The sequence below is a fragment of the Anser brachyrhynchus genome, assembly GCF_964034855.1.
Source record: "Anser brachyrhynchus genome assembly, chromosome: 13".
NCBI classification, from domain to species: Eukaryota; Metazoa; Chordata; class Aves; order Anseriformes; family Anatidae; genus Anser; species Anser brachyrhynchus.
The window spans coordinates 8,962,076-8,978,756 of NC_137708.1; the positions used below are offsets into that span (position 1 = coordinate 8,962,076).

General features: G+C 38.3%; 1 protein-coding gene across 2 annotated transcripts in view; it reads right to left on the reverse strand.

Moving 5' to 3' along the window:
• Positions 1-5,169: 5,169 nt before the first annotated feature.
• Positions 5,170-16,681, reverse strand: part of DOCK11 (dedicator of cytokinesis 11) — a 79,866-nt gene continuing 68,354 nt past the window's right edge. For both annotated transcript variants that reach the window (XM_080553589.1, XM_080553588.1), the window contains exons 47-53: positions 15,686-15,799; positions 13,265-13,411; positions 12,001-12,211; positions 11,513-11,703; positions 10,769-10,869; positions 9,165-9,303; positions 5,170-6,554 (exon numbers count right to left, since the gene is read on the reverse strand). In XM_080553589.1, the coding sequence (XP_080409715.1) occupies positions 6,432-6,554; positions 9,165-9,303; positions 10,769-10,869; positions 11,513-11,703; positions 12,001-12,211; positions 13,265-13,411; positions 15,686-15,799 (1,026 nt within the window). In that variant the 3' untranslated portion in view covers positions 5,170-6,431. The remainder of the gene's footprint in view (positions 6,555-9,164; positions 9,304-10,768; positions 10,870-11,512; positions 11,704-12,000; positions 12,212-13,264; positions 13,412-15,685; positions 15,800-16,681) is intronic.

Below are 16,681 nucleotides of genomic sequence, written 5' to 3' on the forward strand. Positions count from 1 at the left end.
GCAGTTTTCCCAGATTTCCACAGAGGTGGAATATCACATGAGTGATCTTTTGATACATTCCAGGATAAGAAAAAAATTGGGATAAGGTGTTTTCTTCTGAACCTAGATTTTTGTGGCAGCTAGCAAGCTTGCTCCTAGTTGTCACCCAAATACAGATATAAAAAAGCACAGAAGAAGCAGAAAGGAAACTTTGGCTAAATTTCAGGGCAAACTGAAATTAATTAGTGAAAATTACCTATTCCTAAGTCAACTGCACTGTTTGGTATTTACTCAGCTCTTCAAGGAGTTTTGCAAGAGTTCATCTGCTTTTTAGAGACTCATTTTAGAAAAAGGGAAGCAGATCTTTTTATAATAGGGTGGGGAATATCCTGTGTTAATGCTGTAAATTTTCTTTTCTGCCTGCTTGCTTTTGTACTCCTGGGAAAACAAGAGGATTTAGCAAATTTCCTAGTTGCTGCTATAAAGCACCCAAAGACCTGCAATTATAAACAAATGGAAAGTGTGACTTAAAGTTCCAGGACATGAATTTACATGTCAGGCTGTATAACTGCATGTAGCTGGTGTGGACTATGGTCGCTACAGATGACCTTCATTGACTAAAATTGATCTGAGACCCAGTGACCTCTCCCTTGCTTTCAGTTTCCTTGTTAATGCTTTCTTTCCTTCCTTCTTTCTGTTTTGTCCACTCCTGCTCTTGGGGGACACAGAGCCAAGCCCACATCCAATGCTTAGCATGCTTTTGGCTGCCTGCCCGTAGTTGGAGGCAGTTGAAATGTTTTTCACCGGCAGCCGTCTCCCTCCCCCCTCACTCAGCCTGTCGTCACTTTCCCCTCCCATGTCCCAGTGCACGGCAATCAGAGCTCTTGCCAAACCCTTTGATCCTTACCACCTCCCCAAGACTTCACGTTTCTCAATCCCGGTGAGTCCTGTCCTGCATCTTTCTGTTGCAAATCTCATGCTTCCTGATGTTCTTAGATAATACATCCATGACGCAGTGACAAACTCGTGACAGACACACCTGAGATATTTCTAAAAGACTACTGAATAGCTACTTGGCACATGGCATCATATTTGGTGTAAACTGGTTTAAGATCATACTGGTGATCTGCCCATGGCTGTGTGTTCTTGCCATTTCCACCCATGTTAAGAGAGAGATCATGGGCTGTGTAGCAAGTCTGCTGATGCATTAAACAAACAAACAAACAACAAAAAAAACCACCATATATTTCTCTACATGTTCTCTAAATCAGATTAATAAATGAGTCTAATGTGTATGACTGCATGATCACTAGGTGCAAGAAGAGGCAGCAGTAATTAGCAGCGGGGGGGGGGGGGGGAGTATGGGGTATGGGATTGTCCCTTCTGGGAGCAGAAGTCTTCAGTTGCTCCACACTGACCACGAAATTCCTCCTTTATCATTTCTGATTTTGCAGCAACTTCTGTGAATACTTTAGATCTCACCTGACAGAATTACAGGCTCTTCAAAAGATGGCTGGGGTCAATTAAAAAAAGAGCTCAGTCAATTAGAGTACAGTTGGATCAGAAGCATAAAAATCCAAAAATGTGAGCTGAAAAAAATACGGTGTGACTCACTGGGCCTCTCCATTTTTGACCTCGGTATTCTTCGGGGGATGTCGAGAGTTTTGGAGTACGTGTGCTCAAAACAGCCATGAACTCTGCAAGTTCTCTCCGAGCTGCTAACCAAGCATCACTGGAACCCAGAAATTATGTTGAATAAAAACCAATTCCCTTGAAGAGCCCTTTGGGATAGATTTAGAACCAACTATGCTTGTGCAAAAATTGTATTTCTCTCCAAGAAATAGCTACTGCAAATGCATGCATCAACTTTTCTGCTTTTCTGCTCAGTTCCCCGAATGTCAAGGTCTGCTTAACTTGTCTATTTATTTGGCAAGGGAGTAAATCCTTTGCCTCTTATAACTCACAAACAGAGGCCAGGAATATACCTTATTCTGCAGCTGTTTTGACAAGACTTGCAAGAACCCTGTACAGAAAGCCTTGAAGGTAGAAGAGAGCAGTAGAAAAAGCAATTTGTCCTTTATCAGATGGTGTGAGGTAAATAGCAATGGTATTACTGACTTCCGTTACATCATGTAATAGCCTGTGCTTGGAATATTTATTAGTATACTGGCAACGGAATCTAGCCATCTAAGCCGAGTTAGTTGGAGTAGAGCAACCACAAACATATTCCCAAAGAGCAGAAGTGTGGGTTTGAAAATTGGAACTACAAAACACAGCAAAAACATGATCATAAACTTACAGAACTTACTTTATAGGAAATTAGGCTGATTTGCCGTGACATTTCTTCACGGGTGAATCATACTTTATTTCTATTTATAAATTTGTATACATTCCTGTGTCTCAGTTGTTGGTTTCCTGAAGAATCGTATTTCCAGGATGCTCAGAGAAGGATGTGTGGCATTCATGCTCCTTTGGTATTTTTGAATCAACATCTTCTATTTGACAATGAAAAATTCAGTGTTAATGATTACATTTGGTGTACTTATGTATTTGAAGTTTTTTTTTCCTTTATTGTTTTCCCTGTTTTTTTGGAAACAGTGTATGCAATAACACATTTGGCTAGGTTCCATGAATCTTAGCATGGTATTATCTTCAGATAAGTCATTCTGTTGTTCAGTGAAGGGAAAAAAAAGGAAGCCTACACAAAGTGTACTGATTGCAACACTTATTTTTCCTGACTTTGGGGTCTTTTAGTGTGCCCTAGAACAAATTGTCCCTTCTTTTATCAACCAAAATATGAATTTGTCCTTGCTTCTTGTCAAAATTATTGATTCTTCAAGAAAAAGAAAACAATAACTAAAAGAGCAATATAGGATCACTGGTGTCAGAATTCTCCGGAGTAGCTTTGTGTATTACTCAGTGCCAAAGTTACACCAGTTAATAACCAAGTCAAACAGTATGTACCATTCTGTCATCACAAACAGAAAGTTAAAGAGAGCTTGTACAACACACATATATGCAATATGCACGATAAAAACACTTCTGCTATGACTATGTGCTAGCAGATGTTATTTATATGAAGAGAGAGTAGATTATATTAGGTGTATATCACAATTGGTTCACCATTGCTTGACAGAAGCATATTATCTAAAGGGTATGTACTACAGTATGTGGTTGCATAATAATTAGTTGCATATGATATTCCCAAATCCAGTAAGATTGCTTTGTTTAATTAGGAGAACTTAGCTCAATGAGTATCGGAAGAAACACCCCAGACACATGCTACTCTCCTAAAGTGGGAAAATTAAGTAAGATGGGGTTTAATTTGTATGACACTTTGAGCCTATGATTTCCACGTGTTTTCTTCTTTTTTTTTTTTTTTATGTGTTATGTGAAGTTGGAGAGGGAGAGTCCCTTTCTCCCCTTTATTCTGAAGCCTGCTGCAAAGTCAATGGGATGCTGTCTCTACAAGAAGGGAAAACAAACATACTTTAAGATAAAATGCATTATGCCTATGTAAACTCTTACTCTATATCAAAATACCATGTGGTATATGTTCAAAAGGCTCCTGAAGCAAGATGTTCATGTTCACACACTACAGATATTCTCACACCCATGATTTCCCATTTATTACTGTATCTTAAGAAAATGTCAGTTCTCAGAAGAAATTTAGAACATCAAGTAGCACGTAGAAATATATCCTTGGCTGTAGTAAATTCTGGGTTCCAGACTATCTTTTACTACTACTACTATTTTACTACTATTTTATTTTTTGGAAAGAAATGTACCTCTGAAGTCTGAAAATACTCCTTACTAATCTCTCTGCAGAGAGAAAAGCAGCATGTCAGAGATGACAGTAAATGTGTATGCTTTCTCACTCTATCCCACACAGGTATATAAATCTCTAAAAGCATTTCTTGAATATAAAGTGCTGGCAGACCCTGCGTTGCTCTTTATGTCCTATCTGCAAACAATTTGGCTCTAACACATACTATTATCCAAAACAATACTGATACTGACAGTAGTCAAGTGCCTCATTGCCAGGCATTTTACCCTTTTTCTTCTCCCTTTATGCAAACAACCAATTAATTGCTAAATTACCAATGCATCTGTTCTAAAGACTTGATAGAGAGCAGTTTTGCAGCAGAAATTATTAGAAGTCTTACATAAAAAAAGTCATATATAAAATATGTATGTGCAAATACACTGGTATTAGAAAGTGTGCATGTCATTTGTAATTTAAAATATGTCTAGTAATTATTATAGACCAAATGACTCCCACTGTTCCTTAGTTAGGCAGTATAAGAAAAACTGAAGTGCTAATAAACAATAAATATTTATATTCTTCCAAAGAAGGAAGGACTTGTATTAAATATTTTTTTTGGCTGAATTACTGAGACAGGTTTCCATATTGATATTAAAATGAAATGATAGGATAACTCCAATACCAACATTAGGTTTAGAAATTCAGACAAAATTTCATCTTGGAACATTAAAGACATCCAGACACACGTACAAGAACTTCACTGGAATTTCACCAAAAATAAGGAATAACAATTGAAAATCAATCCATAAACATTATTTTGGAACATTATGGACATCCAAGAATTTCACTGCAATTCCAGGAAAATTGCTACAGAAAAATGTAACTGATAAGAGAGTGATAGTTCACGAACTTTAGTGAATTCTCATTATTGCTTCTTGTATTCAGAATAGGTCTTTAGTACTGATGTTTAAAGTATTACTAGCTCCAAAAACAAGCTTTTAATGTATCCACTATTAAGCAGCTTCATCACCTTTTAGAAAAGTAATTTGGGAAACTCTCACTATCTGCCTTTAAACATTCTTTGCTGAAAGATGAAAATCAGTAAGGTAGTAACCATATTTAAACATTCAAACTCTCTTCCTCTTTCTGTTAAACTAAATTTAGGGCTTGCCTAGCATAAAAGCACATAGAAGCAGAAATGTGAGCTATCTGTTACACTGGCATATCTAAACGTTGCTTGCAACTGCTAGTGGGTAAATGTATGGATCACAACATTTGTTTCTCAAAAGACAATTAATTTCAGGTATTTAGAATCATGCATAACGAACATTTTGAAATGTGGTCCATTTACTATTTGAAGATATTTTTTGTTACAGAAATTAGAAGCTTAACGTGCTATGAACACTATAGCCAAGCTAAATACCTAGGCTGGAGTCCTTTTATTATGGCATTTTGTTACATATCATTTAAAAGAAACAAACAAAACACCTTTCCATATCAACTACTGGAATCATATTTACAATTTATGGGATTTTGAAAATCACAGACATTTAAATGTTGCTGGATAAAAGAATTACTGAACTGTTTTCTTCTTCCTGGATCTGAAAGTGTCTTATTAAAGGAGACAGAGCTAATGTACTAAAGCTCTGGGGAGGGGAAGATGGAATAAAAGCATTATGGAGAATAGATTTTCTTCAACCACTTCTTGGACAAAAATAACAAGTTTGCAGAAAACAGATCTGTTTAAAAGGAGGGAACATGCATGTCATATGATGTTAAAACAATACCATTTATGCATGAATTACTTAATTGCAATGCACTGCACTTTTTTTTTTTTAAAACACATCTCATAGATTATTAGAATTATATCGAAAGACATTAAAGCACTTTATAATGCCCAACTCACTTTAAGGTGTTCTCAGGGTTTATATTTGTGTGAGACAATGAATGATAAAGAGGAAAAACTGGTATCAAATGACAAATCTGTTAGGTTGTCCTTACTGACTACAATCCATCCTCTTGGAGACATGAAAGGTTAGCCAAAATTCAAATCAGCTATAGTATACTCATTTCTCATAGAGGTCGCTTTACAATTACCTGCCCAAAGGATGTACAAAAACTATAATTTCTGATTTAGGTTTTAATTATTCCAGACTAACACGAGTTTACTCTCATCGTGTGAGGGAAACAGGGGCGTCTGGACCCCATGTCACTTTCTAGACAAGGAAGATCTCTTACAGGTGAGATCTCTTAGAACTTCTCCGTCATCTTCCCTGCCCGAGAAAGCTTTTAGCAGCAAATATGATACAGTGCTAATTTCTATATACTCTATGCTCCTTCTATTTACAAAGTAGTTTTACATTTTATCATATTCCATTGTACAATTTTACACAGTACCATTATCATTTCAATTCATAGTTCTGCAATTCAATACATACTTAGATAACTGCCTTTCCATGTCCTCTTATACACTTTAAAAAAAAAAAAAAAGGTAGAAAACAAGCACAGTGGTGCAATGTCCAGGCACTTTCAATGTTGCTCAGCAAAATAAGCAAGCACCCTGTTTGAAAGCATAGTAACTTTGGAGGAAGAAAATGGTAAATTCACTCATCACGGATTTTTTTTAACATCCTTTGTACAGTTCCAAATATTCCTGAGAAAGCTCTGTAAAATATCGCTGACATGTTCATATTTCAGCAGTGGGTCTGAGTGAACAGTAACTTCCATCACCAGATGTCCCGCTGATGGCGCAGAAGACATGTAAGGAGTCATGCATCCATGGCGAATGCATTGTATCTTCATGGTACATCTAGATGAAACAAAACAGCCACAAATTCAGTAAATGTTTTAGTTCATTATTATAATCAAGCTCTTTAAAAAGATATGTGAAAAAGATATCCGACCTTGTCTTCAAAGCTGTTTCACAAAGGCAGCACAACAAAAAATGAGAAAGAACAGTAATTTAGCAATTTCTGTAGCATTCATATATACATTCTTCTGCACATTACCAGATAGCTTTCAGTTATGACTATCCAGTCAAGCAAAGAAACAATTCTCTCTGTATAGAAATTCTTTATTATATCTTAGCAGCGATAGTTTTTTTGTTTTTTTGTTTTTTTTTAATTAATTTATAAGCATGGGGAGCATATGCAGCTAAGTATAACAAACACCCACACTATATCTGTGACAAAATTTTGTATTTTATAAGCTGAAGGATGGTCTCACAGCATGGAATCTAATGTATTGCTAGAGCTGCTCTAGAGCTGACTGGGTATTTGTTTTTCACTCTGTGGTTCATCAGCCAACAAGTTAGTCTTAATTTACATCTGTGAAACTGAGATCACTGGCCACCATAAACAGTTTCTGGACATCCAGTATTCAGACACTCTCTGAGGCTTCTTGTACCTATTCGGGTGCAGTTTACCAATTTTTTGTTTTTACATTTCCCTAACTTAAAATATCAGTAGATAGGTCACAGGCTGACCCATCTGCCCTGCCATCTCAAAATAAATGCACTGCCTGTGTTGCTTTGGGGCACTGAAAAAATTTAGAAAAGGATTTGTTATTTGTAATGAGAACCCTAAATTAATATAATATACTTTTTACACTTAACTGAGCAATTTTGCAGAAGAAAATGTTTCATTGTTTAAATTGCTAGTTACTTGGCTCATTTGATGGCAATACAAAATTAATGTCAGCAGTTATCTATATAATTTTGTACAATGATTAAGAATAGTGCTTGTAAACATTATGTTTTAAGCTGTTTTTGATCAATTACAAAATACTAAAGCCCCATAGAAGAAAGTGAAAATATCTCCTTCCCAGTGAGCAATTCACTTTGACTTTTCCGTTGCTGTAATATTTCACACATTAACAGAAGAGAACAAGACATTGTATTTGTAAATATGTAAAGATAATAAGGTGTGCTTTAATAATGCTTCTTTGTTCTAAGATAATCTTAACTATTATACTGCCACAGTGCAGAACTGAGTGATTTGTTTTCAATTTGACTATTGCAGAATTCAGAAACCACAGAAGTTCCAGCAGCTGCATGCAAATCAAATGTCTTGGAGAGGATTACTTGCAAATAGCGTAGAGTAAGCAGGTGGCAACTCCTATGGACAAACATCTCTGAGCAAAATTCAACAGTGAAGTAAACAAGGTAGGGAATGTACATGAAAAAATGAATGCGCTAAATGTGCAAAATAGTAGTTTGCACACTAGGAAAATGATGGTCACAAGCAGAATATTACTTATTCTCAAACAAATCCTCCCTTATATTTCTACGACAAAATTCAGCCACGTCACGAGACTACACATCCTGCTTCCCTGAAATGATAAGGTACTTTTCCATAAAAAAAAAAAAAAAAACTTTGTTTGATTTTCATAAGCATTATTTTACTGTAAATAACGTGACTTACAAATAGCAGCCTGTTGCAGTTATATTATTTTGCTACTTGCACATTTTTCTTAATGTATTCTCAAATTATTGTGGAATTTGTCTATCTATTTTTAGGGACTTAACGTGCTACATTTTTAATTGCCACACGTGGAACTGTTGTATAAAAGGTAAATAAACTATATTTAAGCAGTATATCTACCTGTGGCGTGAGAAGCTAAATGACTTTGTAGAGGAACTAGGAGATTTTGAAAACATTCTTCTAACTTTCAAGACCTATGAATCACAACACAGTCAGAACCGTTCATCTTACATGCTTGATACTATAAATCTACATTGATTTTTCTTTTGTCATAATGAAGGCACAATTAGAGCACAGAGATAAAGAGGTTACTTCAGAAAACCAGTTTTCATCTGATCTCAAAGCATGATCCTAGATAGATGTGGAATTGTTCCCTGAACCTCTCACTTCTCTGATGTTACGATTCAAATGTGTTTTCCTAGAAAGATCCAATAAAACATTAAAACATGGGTCACATAATTTAGCACAAATACCTTATCAGTGCATATGAATAGTTGGCATTAAGTCAAAATTCAAAGAAAACATCCTTTAAAGAAAAAAAAAAAAAAGGAACTTAAGCGGGATATAACAGGAAATGGAAATTTTGCCAGAGAATTTCAACCTGTGACTTATCACAGGACTTTTCCAATGCAGAAAGCATGAAGCAAAACACGGCACAAGATTTCTGATGACCAAAGTAGCCAGGAAACTAATGATATGCGTCACTGAAGACTCCACTGTGTATACCAATGCCAGGATGAGGCTTGCGAGCAACAGAAACTGGTTGTTAGGAACCTACCAAGTGTATCATTTACTTTTCACATTTAGTTATTTGCCTTTTTTTGAATTTAGTTAAATTACATGAGGTGTTTTCACTTAGTTTTCAGTAAGTTTTCAACATTAGCTAATTTTCAAGCACAGAGAACCACTTTTGTGGGCTCTTGACATGCGGTACATGCCTGTTCATGGATGATATCTGAAAGCTCTTTCACCATATCCCGGAAGTTTGATTTTAGTCCCTCATGGTACTCCACTTGATCCTCCTTAATGAGTCGCTCGTTGAGCTCCAGAGCAATTCCACAGGCTTGTATAAACTTCCTGGGGAGGAAAGGAATTAACTTTGTGTATTACAATTTCCCAGTCTTTTTCTACCGAAAGAAAACAGTTTTTCCCTTTTCCCCGATGTCTGGGACAAGTCACATTCTAGGGGCATCCCTGGCACAGTGGGTCAGTGAATGGGGAGGGACTTCAACACAGGATCGTGTTCTGCTGGGCTCCTTTGAGCCTGGGTGCTGAATAAAGGGGGCGCACACACCTGCAGTGCACAATGGTCTCTGACCTTCTCCAGAACCTGTGGCACCACACACAGCTTGTAGATCTCGGATGAGCCCAACCAGCAGCAGGTGGGGTCACAAAACAGAGGCAGGCCATGCTCAGGCGCAGGAGGGAAATCAATTGTACAGGGCTTGACAAATCTGGATGTATGTGATGCTGGACGTGCACCACATGAGGTCAAGTTGCTAACAGCAGACAAGAAATATAGATCATGGGGAGCTGTAACACTGTTTTCTTGGTTACTGTTGCTCATTTTCTTCTCTTATTTCACAGGCATTATTTCTTTCTCTCTCTCTCTCTCTCTCTCTCTCTAATGAGACTATAGTGAAAATACTACAAGCATGTCTGGGATTTTCCAGAAATGTATTTATTTATTTATTTTATTTTTTGCTTGAAACAGATTATGTTTGTCCTTTTCCTCTGTTCTGCAGCCATGCATGGCAGGTTTGCAGGGATTATTCCCTTATTCTTTCCATGGTTTGCTAGATTACACAATACACTGAAGATACCTAGAATCGGCCCTAATGCTGCTTTGTGACCAGCAGATGAAATGGGTGTCACCAGCACCAAGCCATGAATGCAAGAGCCAGTGGGCAACTGTTTGCTCCCAGGAGGTCCAGAAAGTAGTGTGGCAAAGTGTGGGAACACGTCATCCTGAGGTGAAGCAGGAGCTGCTGGATTATATGGGGGACACTTTCAAGTGGGAAGTAAAAGGCCATGGTCTATGCACCTATCCTGTGGGACTGGAGAGAGTTAGAAAAATGCCTGTGCAAGTCATATAGTGTCCAAATATAGCAACAATCAAGAATGATGGTCCCTCATAAAATGGAAAGGGATTTGCTTTAAAATAATTGAAGTTCATCATTATGTAGTCAAAAATATCTTGGGAAAGATTGGGAAACAATGCACAAAATGAAAGAGTCCTGAACACAAGACTATCAGACCTCTAATTTTCAAGCGTACTTTCTACAAACTCAAATACCCGCAAAAACAACTGAAGCAGGCATTCAGTCATGGTAATCACAACCCCAAGACTGGGAACACTTGACATATATAGTTACAGTGGCTTTTTTCCATATGTCTGAGCAACCATGGCATCATCAGACCTGGATCTTTATAAGATGTGAGCATTCAGCATTTGCTGATTTTGGAGACACACAAAAACACAAGAAAAGCAAGTACCATGTTCCAGCCAGTTGGCAAGTTTTTACTGCATTAGAAGTCCTACCTGAACATTTCTTTCAACTCATTCACCTTCTTAGCAGGATATTTGCTGGACTGGCTGTCACTTAGGAAAGCCCTGGCATAGGCCAAGGGACCAGCATTAACCTGGAACCAAAGAAGTAAGGAATCATTTATGATAGAACTTTGACTGAGTTGCTAAAGGTGGTTAAGAAGCGTATATTTTTTTTTCTTGAAAATAATTAGCTTATTATTTGAATGCTACCAGCTCTACATTACTAGTATCACCAGAGGCACCTGGAGTCTCAACACTTGAGAATTGTTTTCCATCTAGGCTTTTTAAGAACAAAAGATAAAGGGAGATAAAAAACAGAGAGGCAATCTGTTTCCTCATACTTTCCACTTATTTCCGTTTGGCAAGCCGTATGGTCTGAGTCTTAAGGTCATGTATCCGGCTGGAGAATAGTCAGGTTCACAAAAAGGTTATTTCAGCCTGATATTTACAGTACAGTCTTCAAGAAGTAAATGTATTTTAGCATTCACCCATGGACAACTAATGTGCAGCTACACTTGGACTTGGCACTGCAAACACCACTGGACAAAACCCTTATTGCCATGAACCACCCACAAATATATGTGGCAAGGCAAGCTGCGCTGGCAGGCTGATGGCTGCAGTGCTGCAAACAAGGTAGTTAACGATTTCTGGAAAGTAAATGTGCTGTGTTGTGAAAAGATGACTCACTCTGAGATGTGTATATAAATGTAATTTTGAATAGATGTCAAGCCTTACCTGCACGGAAACACAGCCTTGCAGTTTGAGCTGCAGCTGGATCATGTCAACATCACCAGCAGAGCAGAGTTTTTGCAGCTCTGCGGTCTTGTCTTTTATTTCATCAGTTGCAACATCAATTGGTTTTAAATTAACCTGGTGTTCATAATTGACTGGAATTCTCTTCTTTACGTATGGAAAGGAGTTCGAAGCTAGCAGAAACAGCAAATGAGGTTTATAGATTGAAAAGTCTTTTAGCAAACAGGAGTATATACAGATAGATCCTTATGCTCAGAGTTTTACTTGGTGTGTGTGAAATCCTGAACAGGGCTATAATTTAACATCACAATTTATTCATTTGTAAAAATTTGCACATAGAAATGCAAGGTAAATCCCCCTTCTAACCAGAATATCATACCACAGTTTTGATTAAGAAGTTTTTAGGAGATAAAATGGTCTAAAAACAGTTGCTGATACCTACTGTCTCAAGTTCAGATGCTTGTACTTACTAGTTAGAATGGTCCTTTTTTTACACTGTTCTTCCACACTGCCGTGTTTTTTTCCAGATAAAGTGTAAGGAGTCTCAAATACAAATCTATTGATGTTATGATTTCTTTCAAATTCAGTCTTTCTTTCAGAGATTTCTTTGTCTTCAAAATAGGGCTTCACGTAAGTCACTTGAATATGAGCATACTTAGGGTCAAGGTCTTTAACATTGACCTGTGAAATAAGAGAGTTTCTCACTAAAAGAACAAAGGTTAGCAATTTAACTTACAATCATTTAATTTATATACTGGGATTGGATGTACACTCTGATTCTCTGCTGTCCTGGCCCCACTGCATGCATGTGAATGACACATCAAACACTCCTTTTACCTTCAGCTGTGTTGGTTAGACCATCAGCTAGCAGACATACAAGACAACGAGGCTGTGGCACAAGAAATACCACATCTGGTGCCAAACAAGGTATACCTGGAAGGGATAGTCATATTGTGCTATCGATCAATGCAGCACACTCCTGAACTTCCAATATGACCATATTGCTTCCCAGCCATGAGCTAGCATTTATGCAGCACTGTGCTGTATGATGCAAATCTGCAGGTTTGCACAAAACAACATTTCAGGTCTCTAGCATTGTCTTTAGTAACTGAGACATATCCACAGTTCCAACCCAAGAGTGTGCACAGCCCTTGCAGTGAGCATAAATTGATATTCTATAGGGAAAGGAAGCTATGACTATGAGGCCACAAAAGATTTTCTCTTAGATTTGGAGTGTCAGAGCAATGACAAGTAATTCTCCTTCCAATCATCTGCTCCTCTGTGCTGGTTCCCAACACCTTTCAGCAACAGGGCTCAGAGAGATGTAAATTGCCATTTCCCATTCATAATTCCCAACTCATTTATTTCCACCTGGAAGACAGAGCAGCACCACACTGCCAAGCTATGCGCCTTGTCCACGTGGGAGCATAGGGATGGGAGGGGCAATTGGAAGCAAGGTGCCTGTAAAAGGGCAGAAGATAGGGCTTGCTCCTCCCTTTCTACTGGCAGAAGGAAGGGATGCTCCGTCATCTCCCATCTGTCAGGTCCACAGAGCAAAGCTCATCCTTCTATGCTGCATTTGCACAGTGCTTAGAGCAGTGTAGTCCCAGGCCCTGACCAGTATTAGTAGAATACAATTGATATTTTTGTCAGTGCACTCATCAGTGCACTCTCTACTATGTGGCCCTGACGTTCACTGCGTTTTGTTAGCTTGATCATGCATTTTAACTTTACCTTGTTGGAATCCTGGATAATTTTTACAGTTTCCGACCCAAACTTTTCTCCATAAAGTTTAAGAAGTCTGAGGGAGATCTCCGATAGGCCTGTCAGCTTGGGCTCTTTATAGATATATTCCTTTCCATCTTCTTCTTCAAAGAATGTCTAGTAGTAATCATAAACAAGTCATGAGGAATAGATGAGTTTCTTCGCTTAGAAAACATTATTTCAGATTTGCTACTTTGAAAGCAACGTTCTACTAACATTTCAGAAGGTGAAGAAGGTTTAGAAGACTATGGCTTGCACTAAATCTCGCAATGTGGTCTGTTTAATAGACTCCTTCAAAAATTGTGCAAATAAATTTTTAAATTCCTCAACAAATACGAGCATGTCATTGCTAAACACAAAGGCGTTAGTATGACGAATGAGAAATCTAAACAATGTGGAAGAGGGATTTGGTCAGAGGTTGTCTTTTAGGAAGGTTGGAAAGAGGCAACTAGGAGAAAAAAACACCAAAACCAGGGATAGAGAAGGAGTAGAAAGACAAATTTGCCGAGCCCTGAAAGCAGAGCCATATGAAAAGTCTAAAGAAAAGGATTTTGTGTAAGCCAACGGGGACTTCAAGCAATAAATAAAGAAACATGCTTCCACTGTTTTGATTCTTCTTGCATTCAGGGAAGTGGAACTCAGTGTATTTGCTGAAAACAGAAACAAAATTGCACCAGTGCCTGCCTTACCAGTTCTCCCTGTAATGGAAACAGCATGAAAGCTTCATGCTTTGGCAAGTTGCTCCAATCAGAAATTGTGACATTATTAAAACTATCTCTATGCAGCTGACATACAAAGCTGACAAAGCTTTACAGTGCAAAACTGGATCAAGTATTGTTTGTCAGGATGATATGTTACGTTGCTTAGTTTTAGGGGTTGATCCAGTTATTTCTAGATTCTAGAAAACCAAACTAGCAGTTGTTTCCTTTTATCTGTTGCTAACCTTATTAACTTTTTACATACCCAAAGTATATGAAGTATGAAGATGAGGACAAAATGTTTGCTGCAGCAAAAGTCACTGATCATAGAATCATAGAATGGCTTGGGTTGGAAGAGACCTTAGGGATCATCTAATTCCAACCCATGGAATTAGAACGCCATGACAAAGAGTCCCTTCCCAGATTTTCTGTAGCCCCCCTTTAGGTACTGGAGGGCTGCTATAAGGCCTCCCTGGAGCCTTCCCTTCTCCAGGCTGAACATCCCCAGCTCCCTCAGTCCGTCTCCATAGGAGAGGGGCTCCAGCCCTTTGATAATCTTTGAGGCCCTTCTCTAGGCTCATTCTAATATGTCCATGCCCTCCTTGTGCTGGGGGGCCCCAGACCTGAATGCAATACTCATGTGGGGTCCCATGAGAGCAGTGCAGAGAGGGAGGATCACCTTCCTCAACCTGCTGGCCACTCTCCTTTTGATACGGCCCAGGATATGGTTGTCTTTCTGGGCTACAAGTGCACATTGCTGGCTCATGTTGAGCTTCTCATCAACCAACACTCCCAGGTCCTCCTCCTGAGAGCTGCTCTCAATAAAGATATGTTGTTCGTGAAATGACAGTGGTGTTCAAAGGTACAAACCCATGATGGTTTCAGGGGTATTCATCACATCTTCTAAAAGAAGGAACCAGGAAAGGCAGGGCTAATATCATTTACATAGTATTTTCTAAAGAGGGAATCTGCATTTCCCTTGGGGTTATGGGTCCATAAGCAGAAGAAGATAGTCCAGAGATGCAAGGGAGATGAGAAGTAACACACTTTATCTGATTAATGCTATAGGTGGAAGAAAAACACATGCAACTACTTTCGGGTTCAGAAGACTGCATCAGATATGGTAAGATCACACTCTTTGGGACTGAGCCCCAGATCTCCATTTTTCCAACTACCTCAGCTAATGAAAAATACTACCTATCCCTAAAAGTATGAAACCAACTCTGATACATATTTTGCCTCCAGCTTCTAAGGTAACCTTTTACTCTGCTAATATTTAGATGGAAGCAGCAATAGTCTGCAAAAGAAAATACCTGTTACTATTACTGTTTATAATCTATGGTTGAATACTATTACTGCTTATATACTATACACGCTAAATTGTGTTTGTGTAACTTATAACTACTCTAATTTAAAAAAAAAAAACGTTTTCTGAACCCGCTAAGTAATTTTCTTACTGCTTTCTGAAAATCCCATCAGCAGAAACAAAATTTATAATAAATCAAGTGCTCCTAGAGAGAGATACAAACATTCACCTCAAGGGTGCAATACCGAAACACTCACAAAGACACAACAAACTAGTGGAGCACCAGAGGAGCTAGTAGGTTTTTCAGCTTAAGACCTGACCAAGCAGCAGCTTTATGGGTCTCGATGCCAGGTGAGCGGTAGCTGGCAAGCCTGTGTATATACTTACCTGTCCATAAAAGGCCACTCTGAAAAAAGTTCCAAGAAGCCTCTTCCTTGTGTGCATCACTTCCAATATCTTAGCATATGCTCCATGAAGCGTTCTGTATAGTTGAGTAAGTTTCTGAAAAACAAATCTTGACATCATTAAAGCAGAATTACACAAGCAGGAAATTCTAGCTAACACTGGAAGCTACTGAGTATTTGATCACAATCCATTGGAGAATGCGAATTAGAATTTCTAAAAAGGTTGAGTTCATGTAGTTTCTTTCAAAAAACCTCAGTCTCAAGCACATTCTTGGCTTCAGGTCTGAAAGGTACAGTGGACTGCAGTAAAACCACTGTCTTTCGAGAGAAGACAGCCTACAGTCTCAGCATGTTCACTGACTAAGCCTTTAAGGGTAGACCAGCTTGCAGTATTTTACTCAGAAATTCTTTTCTGATTAAAAACAGCTTTATGTTGAAAACAATAGATCAAGATTTCTCATAGCTTTATTTATGTAGCTGGATGCTTTCCTGACATGGAGGGGATCATGGGAGAGGAAGGGAAAGGGGAGCACTGATCAGCATTTGAGCCTCGCTGGAGCACAGATCAATGCAGGTGTTGGGGAGTAGCAAGACAGTGACAGCTTCCTTCCTTCCTCTCTGCTAGCCACTGAATTACTTGAGGATCCAGTCCTCTCTTTGAACAGTTCATGCTTTTCTTAACCCTTAAAACACTCAAGTCTCTACGTACTAAAGGACAAAAAGAATCTATGGCTTTGATGAGCATATGGGAATGACAGCTTTATTTTAGGGAAAGGAAGATGGGCATTATTCACTAGTAATGGTCTTCCACGTCTAGGAATGCTTTAACTTTAATAATTACCCTCCATACCACTGCTTTCATTCGTTTAATGACCAGCAATGCAGCAAAATGTGTGCTTTACAGACTCCATTCCATTAACTCAGAGTGTGAGAAATAGAAGTGTCTTGCTTTTTCCTTAGCAACCTATGAAATTACCTG